Below are 17,037 nucleotides of genomic sequence, written 5' to 3'. Positions count from 1 at the left end.
AATATCTTGCACTTGTTGTTGACTTCTTCAGTTGGCCAACGTCTTGTTCTATCTGTGATGCTATCTGTCCATATTACGCCTTTCTTTTGCATTACAGACTTATAGAATCAAGTAGACGAATAACAGTATTCGGTGGAGTTCTTATCTACAGCCCGGTCCATAAGAAACATCCCATATCTTGTTAATAAACGTGCTACAGTGGTGTCAAGGTTCTCTTTCACGCCACCTAGTCATCTTAATGTTGCTATTTATGAACACACGCACACACACATACATAGAGACTTTGTTTGTCTAGGTTCATTCGAGATGTTCCCGTGCCCCTTGCTATCGAGTGTGGTCGAGTCTCGAGTCAAAGAAAGTTTACCCTGGCGCTCACTAACACACGTCAAAGGACACAAAGATGCCGATTCATTGTCCTGGAATAAGTCAATACATCAATATGAACACGAATTCAACTCCTTCCTATTTTGTTATGTGTATAAGAACAACAATAGCCGCTATCACTGACAACACAGTGATCCTCATCTTTCAATACACCCACCCAACTATCCAACTATCCAACTGAAACTCGTTCATATTCCAACACGTGCAGAAAATTCATTCGTTGGTTCTGTTGCCCCGTTCAAATGGCAGATCCAGATGATCTGCCTCCCATTCCGCAAAGACCACAACCCGCAAACCCTCTTCAAGAATGGGCTCGGTGGAGGCCTGATGATCGAATATCGCCAGAGGAGCTGAGTTACTTGCGACTGGGACATCAAACATACTATTACATACGCCACAAGAAGGAATACTGGATTCGTTGCGCCCGAAGTTATGCTGTCGGCTGTGACGTGCTCCCTCTTGAGACTCGGACTGAGCTTTACAGTATCCCTTGCCCTGACTGCACACGAGACCACGCTTCTGCCATGTCCGCCCGTCCTTTTCAAACACATATCGAAGAGCCAGACGCCGACAAAGATGTTGATAATCTGGAATTAATCTACGCTGGTTATTTGTCGGAAACATTAAACCACACGCGCGCTTTCTTCATGCATGAGCTTGATTTGGAACCCCTCGACGAACTGTCTGCCATGAACTACGTCCACGGTTTGAACTGTACTGAAAACCCATACCATATTAGACGGCAGCATCCCGATCGAAACAACTTCCCCGAAGAGTGCCTGGAAGACTGTGCTTGCACCGCTGACCCTGGAGCTCACAACCTTTCTCGTGCGGCCCGTAATCAGGAAGCTATGCGTGTGAGAGACAAGAGAGCCTATGGATGGTTCGAATTCATTCAAAAAGACAAACATTTGGACAATTATAAAACCCGAAATTTTGTACAAATTCCCAATCAGTTGGCAATCAACTTGGACGAGGAATCATCGGAAAAACATGATCGGATGGTAGAACGCGTTGGCCAGCAGGTCATGTCCCTCTGCCTCCTCGACCACAATCCGGACCTTGAGACCGAATGGACTGCTCGCTATGACGACTTGGAGGAATGGCAAGAGAGGGTGAGGCAGCGCGAAGCTATTTGTCTTATTTCACATGAGTCACCACTAACCCACATACCTAACACTTATTATCTAACGCGATCAATGTAACTTCAGGCTGGCCAGTAAAGTCTTATAATAAAAGATACAGTCTGGCCTTAGATATAACAGGGAAAAATATGCTGCCGCCGATCCTGGCATTACAATGAGCTTCGCAGACGGGCTCATGTCATGCATACTAACTATGCTTGCACCGGGACTTGACGAAACGGATCCTAGTGTCCAGCACTTCTTCTGCAATTTTCCCGGCTACGAAGACTTCGCCAAAATGACCGCTATGTGTGACCAACTCACAACTGGAAATATTATCAGAAGAAACAAGTGGAACTACAGACAGACGTGTATGGATCAACAAGATGAGCTTCTCAACACGATGAGGCGTAACCGCAACATATCTTTCCGGAATATCGTCAACAAGCAAAGGGTCGCAGAGGCAGTCGCCCAAAGGTTCAGGACTCCTGGCTCAACCCTCCTTGACACCGACGAAGTGCGAGACTGTGTCATCTGCAGCGACCCTTTCGACACGTCAGGGGATAAATTGGTTCCTGAGCACCTCGCCATCGTTCAACTTCCTTGCTGCGTCAAGTTCATCCACACGCGATGCTTCAAAGGAGTGACCACTGGCAAGAAACAGGCATGCCCGTTCTGCAACGCCAATCTCGAAACAATAGGCATGAACCCAGGCGACGGGACCGAGTTTTTGTCATTTTCATTACGTCACGCAGAGCTCCCACCTGGGCTACACCGTTTTTCAACAGGCATAGAGAAGACCATTGCATCATTCATTGATCCAAAAGGCATCGCTTTACTGAAAAAGCTGAACAAGGTCATCGAAGACGAGGAGGGTATGCCCAGGGGTACTCTTGGTGCAGTGTACAGGGACTGGCCTATGAATGCGTATTAATGAAGGGCTGAGGAGACCGAAGTTGCTCAATGTCGAATACGAGAGACGGGTCATCTCCTAGTTAGTGAGAATATGGAATATGTTAGGTCAACAAGTGACAAGTGGCATGAATACCCACGGGTGAACAAGTGTCCTTCGTTTCCTTCTGTATAGTAAAACGTTTCTTTTGAATTTTAGTGTTATGGAAAACCGGTAACAACGGGGATATAGTACCTCAAAATCTAAGCTTTTTGCCCTTCTCCTACACGAAATCTCAAACCATCTACATTAAGCAACGTCAACAAACGTCCTCTTCTTGGCACTCCTTGCGTCGTTCTCCTCCTCCCAGTTCTCATCCACGTAGTCCTTGATGCTCTTGTCGCGAATCTGCATACCGACAACCTTGAGGGCAGCAATGTTGACTCCCATCTCGTCCTTCTGGCGCTTGAGCGAAGCGCGGAGGTTAATGCGGATGCCGTCGAGCATGACCTTCATGCTACGGCTAGCAACAATTTGCTTGTGATGTGTCTTGAGCATGAAGAACAGAATACGGCATGTCAGAGGCATGTTCATGGACCGCATGGCAAATATGTTGAGGAAAGTGAAGAGGACGGGGACGGATGAGAAGGGTAGGACCAGGAGGGCATCGTGTAGTGCTGAGGCCTTGATTTTCTGTAGGACGGAGAGGACGTAGGCTTCAGCAGTGATGTTGCCAAGAGCAAGGAATACCATATTGCGCTGGGGGGGTTGAGCATGTGGGTTTGTGAGTTTGGCTTCCTCGTACTCCTTAAGGAGGTTCAAGTCAGCCATGCCCATCTCCAGCGCTTCGGCTATTCGTTCACCAGCCATGAGAGTTTCTGAAGTCTGCTTGCTCGCCGCGCCGACCTCGTTGTTCTCGTCCTGGGCGTCCGCATCACGTTCCAGAGACGTGGTAAGGGTACTCTCATACAGCTCCTCCATCTCCTTCTCACGCTCTTCCTCGAGGAAGATTTGTTCATCAGTCTCATCCCAAATCCGAATACTCTTGTCGTGGCCGGCACTAACCAAAAGGTTGCCGCTGTGGGAAACAGCAATTGCCCATACTTCTCCGTGGTGCCCATCCATCCTTTGGATTTGCTCAAACTTATCGCCATCCCAGTATCGGATCGTGCGATCCTTACTGCTACTGAAGAAGTGGTGGCCATTGCCGTCGTTGTTATGTGGCACAAAGGCGACCTGCAGAATACTGTCCTTGTGGCCATACAGGGCTTTATGACAATCACCAAAATCAAGACCCCATATTCTGATGTTCTTGTCGGCCGAACTTGTGACAATCATCTTGCTATCGTATGATATGTCCATACTCAGCACTGGGAGCTTATGACCGTAGAGGTTGAGGTAAAGCTTGAGGGAATCGACAAAGAAGACCTTGACTGTGCTATCGAATAGGGCAACAGCCAGAAGCTTGGCATCCGGTGAGAACTTGAGGCTGAGAATATCATGAGAAACCTTCAATGTCCTTGATTGCACCAACTTGAGCTTTGGTGTTGTTCTCCTTGTACCCAGAACCTCCTCCTGCACAATCTTGAAGTCCCAGAACTTGGCTGTCTGGTCAGCGCTGCCAGAAACAACAGACTGACCGTTGGGGTGGACGCTCAGCGACCAAATGGCTTTCTCGTGAGCATCGACACTGTCAAGGAGAGCCGCTGAAGCGACGTCGAAGAGCTGCAACTCGCCGCTCTTGGTGCCAACAACCACGACTTTGTCTCCAGGAAGGAAAGCACAACAAAGCGCGTATCCACACTCGAATGTTCGAATGCAAGCAGTGGTTTTCACGTTCCAAATTTTCAAGTTGCCGTTGGAAGCAGACGCCAGCATCTTGTCATCCGAGCTTAGCGAAAGGGCCCGAATGTCCGTTCGGTGACCGGGCAGCTCGACGGACAGAGCCCTTGTGTATTCGGGAGCGTCTTCCTTCTTTGACTTGTCGCTCTTGTCTTTGCGTGAGACGCTGTAGTACTCGAGCAAGTTGTTTGTGGTTCCTACTAGCAATTGAAGATCTTTCTGTCCGCTGGGTACAGCCCAGTCAACAGAGCGAACCTTTCCTCCTGTTCGCACAATGACGTGCTGAACAAACACATCACTGACATCGGCCTTTGAGACGTCCTCGGGCTCTTCGCCGTTGGTTTCCTCCTCGGCGGCCTTGCCGTCCTTGGCCTTCTCGCGACGTCTTCTTCGCTTACGTGCTAGAGCCTTTTTTATCTCGGCCTCGGATCGTAGTCGCCACACGTCGACCGCCTTTTCTGAACCGTGAACAGCAAAGTAATCTTTCTTGGGGTGAAATACAACCTCGGTTGCCCTGTCCTTGCTTTGCCTGTGAAGTGTTCCTTTGTCCTGGAGATATTGGGCTGCGGCGGGTGTGTCCACCTGGCGGGTGCTGAGCGCAAGACCATCGGCATCCAATGACCAAACTTTGATTTCGCCATCGTTTCCAGCTGTGACACATCCGCTGTAGTCTGGAGAAAGACCAAGAGCCCAGCATTCGCCGTTGGTTTGCGAAATGTGAGTCTCTATGCAGTGTCTTGACGAGAGATCCCAGAGTTTGATGAGCGAGTCTTTGCCAGTCGTCAAGAGGAAGCCTTCGTGTGTTCCTTCGCCATCGATAACCATGGCACGCGAGCCGTCCTCGTCCTGCACCTGGGCCTCCGGCTCAACAAACTGAAGGCCGGTGATTTGGTCCTTGTGTCCTCGCAGCTTGAATTGACCAACTTCTGCAACAAGGTCCCACATGATGATGTCCGTATCCCGAGATCCACTGGCAAGTCTGACGCCGGACTTATCGAATACAAGTTTTGTGATTGCCGACTTGTGTCCATTGAAGTTGAGTATAACGGAGGAAATCTTGCTGTCCCAAAGTCGAATGCTGCCGTCCTCGTATCCGACAGCGAATACATCCTTGTCGGCTTTGCTTTGCGCGATCGCAGTCACAGGCACCGTGCATCGCTCATCTCTCCAGCGGCTGATCAGCTCGCCCTTTTTAATATCCCAGCAGAGAACCTCCTCGTTCGCGGCGACGATCGCCTGTCCTGCGCCGGTTCCCGTTCGGTCTTTGGACGACCATACCAGGTTCGAAGTCGACGAGGCGACAACACCGAAGGACTTGCCATGCTCGTATTTTCTGTTTGAGAACAAGTTAGATTGAGTCGCCTACTTGTATTTGCCAACTTACAAGTATGACTTGACCATTTTTGCAGGGTTGCGACCAGAATTGGCCTTTCTTCAAATTTGTCTCTAACAAAAAGATCCCAGAATCTTTCTTTCCATGCAGCGCGGAAAGGTACGAGGTGGGAAATTTTCTTATCGATAAGACTGCACCCACCTGCTCCACTGTGAAGCTCATCGTCACGTGTGATGGCTGGGAGCTCGAGACTCACCACGTAAGCCCCACTACCAGGCGTCACCTACTGTGCCGTACTACCTAAGCTCCATTAACGACGAGAGTAAAGGGGAGCGCATACAACTCAATCAACAAGATGCTTCTTCTGGATTATCAAAACGTGCTGATTCAGTCAGTCCTGACTGAGAGGTTTTCTGGGTAAGATTGCGCATGTCCGAATGTCTCGAAATGAGAGCTAATAGATCGTACGTCAGAGCCCCTCCCGCTTCCATTGACCAGACGGTCAGCGACTTCGACGGCGTTACCTTCCATATCTCAACCCCCGAGACCAAGACTCAGGTCCTCCTTTCTATCCAAATACGATGCTTCCCCGATCTCGTCAAGTACGGAGCTGAAGAGGTCCTCCAGCGGGAGTACGGCGACTATGTGACAGCTGTCGAGCCCGGCTACGACTTCTCTGTTCTGGTTGACCTGGAGAACCTCCCCGAGTCGAAGGGTACAGCTCCCTATGATATTCTTGATTACTCAAAGTCTAGTGCTGACCATTGATTAGAAGAACGTAACGAGCTGGCTCTCAAGTTCGCTCTCCTGAAACGCAATGCCATGGCCGCCCCATTCGAGCAAGCCTACAAGGAGCACTATGCACTGAAGGAGGAGGCTTCCAAGTTCACTTCCGAAGACGCTCCCCAAGGAATCCGAGAGGGAGGTGAGGTTAAGGCGATCCACTACCGAGAGGAGGAGGCCATCTACGTCAAAGCCAGCCACGACCGAGTTACCGTCATCTTCAGCACTGTCTTCCGTGAAGAGACCGACCGTGTATTTGGAAAGGTGTTTATTCAGGAGTTTGTCGATGCTCGAAGGAGAGCCATTCAGAACGCTCCCCAAGTGTTGTTCAGAAACGATGCTCCCCTTGAACTGCAGGGTGTCCCAGGAATCCAGAACACTGGATCTGGAGATATTGGCTACGTGACTTTCGGTAAGCGCAAGAAGCCGTCGCGATTAGAGGCATCAACTAATTGGATTATAGTTCTCTTCCCCAGACATCTGACTCCTCAGCGCATGACCGATGTTATTTCTCATATTCAGACTTTCCGTGATTACTTCCATTACCATATTAAGGCCTCAAAAGCTTATATCCACTCTCGTATGCGAAAGCGAACTGCCGACTTCCTCCAAGGTAAATATCATCCATTGAATCAGTGCAATCGCAGATCTAACAGTGCCCAGTGCTGCGCCGTGCCAGGCCCGAGAACGAAGAGAAGGAGAGAAAGACTGCCAGCGGCAGAACTTTCAAGGTGCAAGGAAACTAGATTTTGGTGCAACAGTTCCTGTGCACCTAACTTTATACAATGGCCGATTTGGCTCAACAATGTTGGACCGTTAGATAAGGCGGTTAGGCGCGGGCAGATGATAGTTGAGCGAATGACACTATAAAACTATGATTTGATAACCCGAGTTGAACATATGAGACCAACAACCGAATACTTAGTAAATAGGAACAATTATGAGCTAAAAACCATCATGGGATCGATCATCTTGGCACGTGGTTGATCTCAACCAAACGTTGAAAGTCTCACAGCAGCTCACACTAGTCTTATGTACCTACCTATGTAAGCATTTCACGTTGAGGAGACTGCAAACCCCAAGTCTTGAGGTTAAAACCTGAGAGTCATCTAGCTTGCGACTTAAATCTGCTTCAAACACCTCTACAAATCTTTCACTGATACAATTCTGTTGTTGACGTGCAGGTACCTGATTATACTCACCTTGGAGAAGCAAGCACTACCCAATTAGCGGTGGGCGTTTCGAACTTCAAGGGTCTTCTAGGTTGAAATATCGTGCCAACACATAGCTACGTGCCACTTTTCTTTGTTACAACATCAGAAATACCGGCATTTTGTCGTAGAAAGAAAAATGGTATGGCCATTCGGATCAAATGACTCCAACAAGGAAGAGGCCAAGCGGCGCTCCGTCTCGTGGACAAATACAATAGCCCGCCTCAGATCAGATCCTTTCGATGCAGCACAGGCATGGGCGCCCATGGTACTGTTTCCACTGGCAGGCATGGCAGCTCTTCAACTGTACGCAAACTATGTTCGTCGGATACCAGGGGCAGCATATGTGCGCCCCAACTTCTTCCGAAACAGAAGCATCTATGGTCGGGTTACCAGCGTCGGTGATGGAGACAACTTCCATCTGTTCCACACTCCGGGTGGTCGTTATTTGGGATGGGGCTGGCTAAGGAAAATTCCCGAAGCTCGCAAGGACCTAAAAGACCGGACGGTATGTGAACTGTCGCAGATTGCCCATGCCCCCATACTAACAAGGCTGAATCAAAGATCCCGATCCGCATCGCTGGTGTCGACGCTCCGGAATGCGCCCACTTCGGGAAGCCAGCACAACCTCATTCAGCTGAGGCCCTCGCATGGCTAAGAAAGTACCTTCTCAAACGCAACGTTAGAGCATACGTCTGGAGGAAGGACCAGTACGACCGAATTGTTGCGACAGTGTACACGCGACGGTGGCTGTTTCGAAGGGACGTAGGTCTTGAGATGATCAAGGCTGGTATAGCGACGACGTACGAAGCTAAGCAAGGGGCGGAGTTTGGGGGAAGACAGAAAATGTACGAAGAGGCTGAAGCTAAAGCTAAGCAGAATCGAAAGGGAATGTGGTCTGGCAAGGCCAAAGATTTCGAGAGCCCAAGAGCTTACAAGACAAGGTGGGCTGGAACTGACAAAACCGGCACTTGAAGATACCGAATATGGTTGAGGACTATGGTAAAACAACGACATGGATAGGGTTGCATTAGAGAGATATCCCAGCATGAATCGAGAACGGATCGAGAATTTTAAAGACCAAGGCTGCTATTGTACTGATATCAAGGTACAGTACATCATGGAGCCTATTATAGCATTCCGCATTGTGATCTATTTTAGGCATTATAAGTTTATCATACCAAGATTGAGGCTTAGTTTGAGTCCTATCAATAAATACGTACACAGACTGCTTGATAGGCCTCGATTGTCTCGGAGATGGAGCTCAGCTGCCCTTGCGTCAACCATGGATGCATCAATTATGACGGGATTGATCTGAGTCAATTAATGTCTGACACGTTGGTGGGCATGGACATGGGTATATACGTTCAGTGCCAGAGGCGGTTACGTTGCAAAATGCTAGAAGGGATTTGCTAACACGATCCATAGTGGTTTCAGAAGACCTTGAGTTTTGTGTTGATGATGTAAAACGCGAGCCAACGCGGCCACAGGCAGGGACGAAGACGGATGGTTTTGTTGTAAGAGATGTTCTCGAAGCCGTGATCTATACAGAGTAGATCCGAGTAGATAGACTTACATTCGCTACCGGCATGATGTCGTTGCTGCAGTGAGTTATGCCTCGTATGTGTATGTTGGTAGCATGCAAGCATATCCATGTGCCTCTGGCCCCTGTGAGCCCAATCATGCAAGGTCTACCTACCTACATAGTACAAAACAATCAAATTTTCATTTATTGGCATATTACTCTGTAAGCACCAGAGGCAAACATTCCATAATTCCAGCTGAACCTGGTTGCCATTCGGTTATCAATGCAAAATACAAACCACCAAAACCCTATTATTCAGAGACAAAGAGTAACAACGCACAACAGGCTGTGATGCTACAACTAAAAACCCCTGCCTTACCCCCCAACCTCCTGAGTTTTTAGCGCAGCATAGTCTAAAAAATGTTTAGGCAGGTGGCAGCACCAAAAATGAGCTTGCGCTGCCGAGTTTTATTGTCTGAGCTGATCGCCTAAAACTTTAGCCTTGGTGGCTTCCAAGCCACGCACGACTTGGACATGGGTATGAAGGGACTAGCAGTCAGACAGGTAAGTAAAAAGAATAGCAGTGATACATATCATGAGAGATATCGTACTCGACAATTCTTGAATGGAAGTTATATACTACAATGATCGCATAAATTAAAGCATCTAAGCAGTGTAATTGTATGGGCTTTGTGGATTTTATGCAGTCGAGTTGGCAATTGCTTCTGTAGCTGTTTCCCAGCAAGCTCATAGAGTCACAGTGGACTGCAGAAGGAAGCTCCACTCTCCCCCTGGAGCCCCCAGTCAAGTCAAGCCAAGCCAAGCCAAAGCATCGGCAGGAAACAACTCTTCCCTCCCGGTCTCTCCTAATTCTCACCTCATTCTCCGTGATAATTCTTAGAGCTGTCGTGAGAGAGGAGGATCCTAACCTTTGCATTATTGCAAACTGTCACTCGTTATACTCGTCTCTTCTCGTCTTTTTTTCTTCTTCTTTTTCTCTACTGTTTGTTTCCCGTCAGCACTACCAGTGTGCTATACATAATTTACACCGCCCACGTCAACTCGACAACACTTGAATACCAACTTCCGCTCAGCCTCAACTGGTTGATACTCGGTATTCGCACTCATTAATACCGCGTTCTTTTCTTATCTCGGTTCTACCGCCCTTTCGTCAATCTGCAGCGACCCGGACCTCCCAGCCATCCTATACAGCCTGACTGCATTCCAGCGGTTGTCGACCTGGAGACACGACATCTGTCCCTCAATCTTTAATCGAATAAGTTACCCAGACGCGTGCCTCGGAGACGAGCAACCCACCCCGCACTTTAAACGCGGCAGAACACGAAAGAAAGATCATCACCCAGCAAATAATCGCATGTTGATCTATTAGAAAGATTGTTGTCGCCAACGAGATTGCTTGATACGAGGACGAAGCTCGCCGATAATCAAACTCTGGGCTGCAACTCTCAAGCTTATTGGGTGTTGGATTGATTAAGGTGGCGCCGTTGCACGACTTCCGTTACTGCACTACGTACCTCCGTCGTACATCTTGAAACCACGGTACGCTTATTTTCTCCTTATTTCTTGACGGCTACAGAAGAGGTTTTTTTTTTATTGTTGCGTTTGCACAACTGAAATCCATCAACGCACTCTGTTTGTTTCTTCCACCCTTCTCATTGCGACGCTGTTATTTCGGTTGCTGCTTGATTATTCGTCGCCATCCTACATCCATGCTCAGGTACCGCATTACAGTAAGATAAGGGGTCTAACCAAGTCGGGCTAGTGGCCAGACGCTGGAAAATCCAATGCACGCCTAGAGAACGGACATCGCCATCGCTAGCAATTTCCCACATACATGCTACGGTAGCACCGCTTGCCGCTCAACTTGCATCCTACAAACCACGATTTCCAATTTCAATTGCGCACGTTCGATGATTTTTTTAACAAGCGATTTTCACAGCGACAAATCTCACGAATTATTCGAATCCAACTCCACGATCTTTTCCTGCGTTTACATCTAGCAGGTTTTCTCTAATACGCCTCAATCCACTTCGCTCCCGCCTCAACCGTTAAGAAACGCGATTGTTCGCCCTTGATATGTCCCATAGTCGATCCTGAGATGCACGCGCGACCTGAATCATTCTCGACGACACTCATCAGATCTGGCTTTCCTGCGCTGCGACACACGTTAGCGACATCGATTACATCGACAGCAAGCGAAAACTCACAGTTATGCGATTATCTCTTCAACGGCGTGGCCCATCGGCGCGCCAACGCCATGGCCTAGGTCCCGTTCTAGGTTCCAGCCTTGTGGCTTTAGCAGCCCTGGCGCCTTTTACACAAGCCATCACCTTCAACTCAGTACCATCACCGAATTTGGACTTCTCAAATTTAGGCAGGATCGGCATAGTCGGAGATTTCGATGGAATTTCACTTTACGAATATGAGGGGCAGAATGAGAGCCCCCGTAACTCTAATGGCAGCGAGTCACTTCTAGCTCAACTGCCCAACGGTGCCTTCACCTCAATATTATCCAGCGACGCCTCGATACGAGCCATGTGCTCATTCCAACTCAGTAACGGAGAAATGCAGGGAGTGGTAATAGGCGGTAATTTCACGAGCTTGGACGGCACACAATCGAAGGCAGTCGCACTATTCAACCCCAACACGACTAAAATCACACCCCTGGACGGAATCGAAGGCGAGGTCAACGCTGTGTATTGCGACCAGGAACGAGACACGGTGTACGTGGGTGGTAATTTTAAGGGCGCCAACTCCACCAACGCGATCGCATGGGTCGGCACAGACGGATGGACAAACCTGCCGTTTGCTGGCTTCAACGGTCCTGTGAAGGCTATCACGAAAGCTTCTAACGGGCACATTATCTTTGGTGGCACTTTTACAGGTTTAGGTAACTCGAGCGCCCCAAACGAATCCATCAGCCAAGTCATCAATCTCTCGACGGCAAACATCACCGATGACAATGGTTCTTCAGGAACTGACCCCCAAGATATTGTCTGTCCTGGATCTTCATCAAGCCCTTGGTTGTTGCAAGACAGTACGCCTGGCTATTGGGAAGCCGCTTTCTCTTTCGGCTTCGAGCCCACCAAACTCAGACTCAAAAACACCCGCCAAGATGGCCGCGGCACCAAGACCTTTCGCTTCGTCGCTTACCCTATCGACGGAATTATGAACCTAACGTATGTCGACCCAGAGAGCGGTAATAACGTTACCTGCACTAGCGAGTGCCCTCTTCTTGACAACGATGAATACCAAGATTTCACGTTCGTGAACCGTGTTGGCATGAATCGATTCCGCCTTGCTGTTTCTGAATGGTACGGCAACGGCGGTGGGTTGGAGGCTATCGAGTTATATCAGAGCGACATATATGCTTACGCTATCTCTGACTTCAACGAGCCGAAATGCGGCGGGGTCAAGAACCCTTCCTCGGCTACTCACACTGGGCCCTGGAAGGTTTCTCCATCTTTGGAGAGCAGTTCTGAGTACCTGGTTGCTGAGCTTGATGGCGATTACGATCCCAAATCTGTCTCCGTCACGTTCTACCCCAATATCATGGAATCTGGCAATTATTCTGTGAACATTTACACCCCAGGTTGTCGAGCCGACGATACCTGCGACTCAAGAGGTCGTGTTAACATCACAGGCATTATGTCAGGCGACGATGGCAAGGATACCAACTTTACTTCACAACTATTCCAAACGAACTACTTCGACAAATACGACCAGATTTATTTCGGATATATTGAGAAGAGTTCTGCATCTTTCAAACCTTCTGTAACCCTTCGCCCGGTTGGTGGTCAAGAAATTGACCCCTTGACCATTGTTGCCCAGAGGGTCGAATTCACTCTTACCAATTCTACTGGTGGTCTCAATGGTCTTTTCGACTTCGACCCTGAACAAGCCGTTGTCAACACGTCGAGCCTTACAAGCTCACCAATCAACAAACTCGGTGCCAGCTTCGACAGAAGCTCCGGTGTATCTGTTCTTGTTACTGATAGCAACACCACTTACGTTGGCGGCAACTTCACCTCAAAGGATCACGACAACATCCTCGCTATTATCGAAAATGACGATGTCAAGGAGCCTGGTGGTGGCCTCAATGGTGAAGTTTTTGCCATGTACCTCAACGACACCCAGCTCTATGTTGGAGGAGACTTCTCCAATACCGACAATGGCCCTGTCACAGGCCTGGACAACGTTGCCGTGTACGACACCGAGGAGGATAAATGGAGCCCACTGGGAGCTGGCGTAGACGGTCCCGTGAAATACGCTGTGCCATTGATGGTCAACATCACCGCGGATACGCCTGAATTAGTGATTGCCTTCACTGGCAGCTTCTCTTCGTGCAACGCTTTCGATGACTATGATTCCATTTCAGTGGACGGCTTCGCCATCTGGGTGGCTTCCAAGGGCAACTGGTTACAGAATCTCGACAGCAACTACCCTGCTTTTGGTGGCTCACTCACGGCTGCTGTTCTTGACATTCCTATGGACGGAGGATCTCTATACGCCGGTGCTCTTTCGTCCGCCCAGCTCGGCGCAGGCGGCGCTGCCACACTCTCAGACGAGGGTCTCGGTCAATTTCCTCTCAAGATTCGCACTTCCACGTCTGACTCTAAGTCTTCTTCGTTAAGTCGTCGGGATGTAACTTCGTTCGACAAGAACACCACTGGCGTGGTAACCGGCATTTTCTATGATGATAACGACTACAACATCACAGTCCTCGCAGGTCATTTCACTACTGAGTCGACAAAGGGCGAGAAAATCCAGAACATCGCCCTTCTCGAGGACGATGCCGTGACTGGACTCGGATCTGATATTTCCAACAGTTCCACTTTCGTCGCTCTTGCTGTTCGCGACGGAATCTTGTTTGCGGGCGGCGATATCAGTGGCACCATTGACGGGACTGATGTTCGCGGTCTTGTCTCATACAATCTTGAATCGAAATCATTCAACTCGCAGCCTGCTTCTGTTTCGGGTGCCAATGGTACCGTTGCAGCTATTGCCGTTCGTCCCGGTGATTCTGGCGATATCTATGTCGGCGGCTCGTTCGAGACTGCTGGTGCTTTGGACTGTCCTGGTCTTTGCACCTACAACGTGAACTCTGGTCAGTGGAACCGCCCAGGCAGTCAACTCGAGGGAACCGTCTTCAGCTTGTTGTGGATGAGCAAGAACCAACTTGTTGTCGGTGGTGATCTCCGTGGCAATGGCTCGAGCCAGCGTTATCTCTCAAGTTGGGATGCCAATGCGGAATCTTGGTCCAACTTTCCCGGTTCTGAAGACATTCCCGGTCCTATTTCAGTTATCTCTCCTGGATCCAGCGATTATCAACAGCTTTGGGTGGCTGGTACTTCTAGTAAGGATGACTCTGTCTTTGTCATGAAGTACGATGGCGAAAAATGGCATACTGTTAAGCCCTCCTTGTCATCGGACACTATCATCCGTGGCCTGCAGGTGTTTTCCGTCACAGAAGATCACGGAGATGCCGACCTGCTGGATAAAGATCAGGTGTTGATGTTAACAGGCTCCATCGACATTCCTGACTTTGGAGTCGCTTCGGCAGTTCTCTTCAACGGCACAGCATATCAACCGTATGCAATGACGATAAAGGCGGGCGATGGTCCAGGTACCATTGCCAGTATCTTTTCTCAAAGGGACAATTTCTTCAAAGAAGGTAAGTTTCCTCCTGTGTTGTATATGTATGACGGATACTAATATCATGTTCAGAGAAGCACATGGCTTTGGGCTTCGTTGTTCTTATCGGCCTTGCCATCGCACTTGGCCTGATGCTTCTTCTTGTCCTCTGTGGTATCATTCTCGACCGTATCCGCAAGAAGCGCGAGGGCTACGTCCCTGCGCCTACTTCCATGTACGACCGAGGCAGCGGAATGCGACACATCCCGCCTCATGAACTACTCGAGTCTCTTGGCCACGGTCGAGGCGGTGCACCACCTCGCGTCTAGAGAAAGAAAAAGATACCTAGTCTTTTAAGATGTCGTCGTTTTTAGCAAGCTACATGCATATCTGGTTTGATACCTTTGGCGTTTTGGAAAGGTGTACGGGATTATTTTCGGATCATAGAGGTCCCCTGCTATTTTCGGAAAGGGGGATCACACACTGAGATCCTTGTTTGAGCATATGGACTCTGGCTTTATGGGCCGAGGATGCATTGTTCAATGGCTTCAGCTTTGACACTATACCCCTACTTCGGCTGGATCCTACATAGGGCATCCCCAATCTTCCGACGCCAGCTTCCCCCATACCTCATTACTTATTTCACTCCCATTTCTCTTTTTTCACTTCATGAGGTCATGACCCAACATCGGTTAATGTCTACCTGCCTTTTCTTTTCTTTTCTTCACCGTCTGTGCATAGATGCCTATGTTTGTGGAGACATGTTTTTCGTTGTCTCCTCTCGCTGTACATTACCTTAGTCAAAGCGGTCTGCGCCTTGAAGACTTCTGAGGACTCGGGGCCTTGTGCCAACGATCCTCCTTGATAGTTCGTTTCCATGAAGGGATTGGGAGGAAGAATCTGAGTCATTTGGAGGGGTTGTAATGATCATATGAGCGGCTCTGGTTGTGGTGATTCAGTCGATAGGGTTGTAGTTAGAAAAGGCTATCTAGCACCGACCGAACTGACAAGATAATCCGTTCACCTACTGGTGGTTTAATCTGAGTGGTGATTGTTTCTCATACATTCGTTGATATGTGACATCGTGCAAGGACCCTTATTACTTCGTGACCCTTTCACCAAGTCCGCCAGGTAGACCCTTATGCTGTTAGCAACGCTCCTTTGGTGGGACTGGATAGACGCGCGATGCTACCATAGCATCTGAGTCCTCGACACTTGTTTTTTATCAGCCCATATTCGAGTTGGGCCTTGACTTTGCGGGTATCGAGAGTCCGAACCCCCTCCGATTGGGATACTGATGTCGTGAGAATGGGGTAACAAACTTGTATTAGTCTGTAGTTTCTCGTCTACGGCCTTGGACGGAGAACACACCCTCCGGAGGGAAAAAGAAGGCAGAGTGGACTCACTAGACATTCGGCAGTTGGATATCGTCGGGCAGGCCTAATGCACGGTTGACAGTGGCTACGAGGTTGCCCTTGCTCAAGCACGTTTCAACTGGTAAACTTCGATGCTGACTTCCATGACCAGAAGTTGGCATCAGCTGAACTCTGAATAATGGACGCTTGTTTCGGAATGTCCTCGGATGCAAGGCTCTTCCTCGTATGTAAACACATTGGAAACTTGACACGATATCCGTGGGTCGTATCGTAACGTCACAGGTTAGTTGCCATCACCGTGAACGTGACATCAATCAATTCGCCCAGCTTACCCTACAACAATCCATCCATCGGGCCATGATCGAAACAGTTTCCACTGTCATAAGACTGTCTCAAAACCAAGAGACAACGGATAAGGAGGCGACCCAATTGCAATGGCATTTACGTCACACGATATCAAACAGCTGTCTTTTTCTATGTATCTCTACTGGCATATGAGACTGGAGCTTTGGTGGTCAAAAGGCTGGGCTGCTATAACATGCTCAACAAAGAGCCTTCCCTTGATAATACTATCCACTGTCACAACTGAGCAGCACGCCCTGGAAACTGTGTGATGAATGCCAAGAAAACTTTATGTCTACTTGCTGAGTGGATCAGATCAGGGTTGTTGCGATACTGCACAATATTGCATCGTCGTTTTGCTGGTCGCTGTGTTCTCTATTGTTTTGGGCAATCATCGCGACGTCGCTGATTGATTACTATTGTGTAAACAATTGCATCACATATGCGGTTCTATGCTTCCGATTATCGCGTAAGAGAATAGAAAACTGCCACAAAGAATAGCCTTGCGCTGTCCTGTTTGCAGGTATTGGTTTGGTCCCTAGGCTAGCAAAGCATGGCAGATCGATGACG

General features: G+C 48.9%; 6 protein-coding genes across 6 annotated transcripts, besides 1 other annotated feature; 4 read left to right on the top strand and 2 right to left on the bottom strand.

The window, feature by feature from the left end:
* Positions 1 to 626: 626 nt before the first annotated feature.
* FPSE_02728 (uncharacterized protein) lies at positions 627 to 2,442 on the top strand (the record flags this gene model as incomplete). The annotated part of the gene is made up of 2 exons (XM_009255847.1): positions 627 to 1,499; positions 1,630 to 2,442. 2 exons carry the CDS (start codon positions 627 to 629, stop codon positions 2,440 to 2,442), a joined length of 1,686 nt encoding a protein of 561 aa, XP_009254122.1.
* Positions 2,443 to 2,709: 267 nt separating this feature from the next.
* FPSE_02729 (uncharacterized protein) lies at positions 2,710 to 5,643 on the bottom strand (the record flags this gene model as incomplete). The annotated part of the gene is made up of 2 exons (XM_009255848.1): positions 2,710 to 5,575; positions 5,627 to 5,643. 2 exons carry the CDS (start codon positions 5,641 to 5,643, stop codon positions 2,710 to 2,712), a joined length of 2,883 nt encoding a protein of 960 aa, XP_009254123.1.
* Positions 5,644 to 5,930: 287 nt separating this feature from the next.
* FPSE_02730 (uncharacterized protein) lies at positions 5,931 to 7,104 on the top strand (the record flags this gene model as incomplete). The annotated part of the gene is made up of 5 exons (XM_009255849.1): positions 5,931 to 5,992; positions 6,049 to 6,290; positions 6,348 to 6,770; positions 6,822 to 6,971; positions 7,022 to 7,104. 5 exons carry the CDS (start codon positions 5,931 to 5,933, stop codon positions 7,102 to 7,104), a joined length of 960 nt encoding a protein of 319 aa, XP_009254124.1.
* A 604-nt stretch (positions 7,105 to 7,708) lies between these two features.
* On the top strand, positions 7,709 to 8,544 carry FPSE_02731 (uncharacterized protein; the record flags this gene model as incomplete). Its single annotated transcript, XM_009255850.1, has 2 exons — positions 7,709 to 8,077; positions 8,134 to 8,544. The coding sequence occupies 2 exons, from the start codon at positions 7,709 to 7,711 to the stop codon at positions 8,542 to 8,544; spliced, it is 780 nt and encodes a 259-aa protein (XP_009254125.1).
* Positions 8,545 to 9,002: 458 nt separating this feature from the next.
* FPSE_02732 (uncharacterized protein) lies at positions 9,003 to 9,630 on the bottom strand (the record flags this gene model as incomplete). Its single annotated transcript, XM_009255851.1, has 4 exons — positions 9,003 to 9,112; positions 9,146 to 9,260; positions 9,474 to 9,507; positions 9,620 to 9,630. The coding sequence occupies 4 exons, from the start codon at positions 9,628 to 9,630 to the stop codon at positions 9,003 to 9,005; spliced, it is 270 nt and encodes an 89-aa protein (XP_009254126.1).
* A 266-nt stretch (positions 9,631 to 9,896) lies between these two features.
* Positions 9,897 to 9,922: a microsatellite.
* Positions 9,923 to 11,326: 1,404 nt separating this feature from the next.
* On the top strand, positions 11,327 to 15,078 carry FPSE_02733 (uncharacterized protein; the record flags this gene model as incomplete). Its single annotated transcript, XM_009255852.1, has 2 exons — positions 11,327 to 14,789; positions 14,843 to 15,078. 2 exons carry the CDS (start codon positions 11,327 to 11,329, stop codon positions 15,076 to 15,078), a joined length of 3,699 nt encoding a protein of 1,232 aa, XP_009254127.1.
* Between the last annotated feature and the right edge of the window lie 1,959 nt (positions 15,079 to 17,037).

Source organism: Fusarium pseudograminearum, chromosome 4 (assembly GCF_000303195.2).
Source record: "Fusarium pseudograminearum CS3096 chromosome 4, whole genome shotgun sequence".
Lineage (NCBI taxonomy): Eukaryota > Fungi > Ascomycota > Sordariomycetes > Hypocreales > Nectriaceae > Fusarium > Fusarium pseudograminearum.
This window is presented reverse-complemented; position numbering and strand designations above follow the sequence as displayed.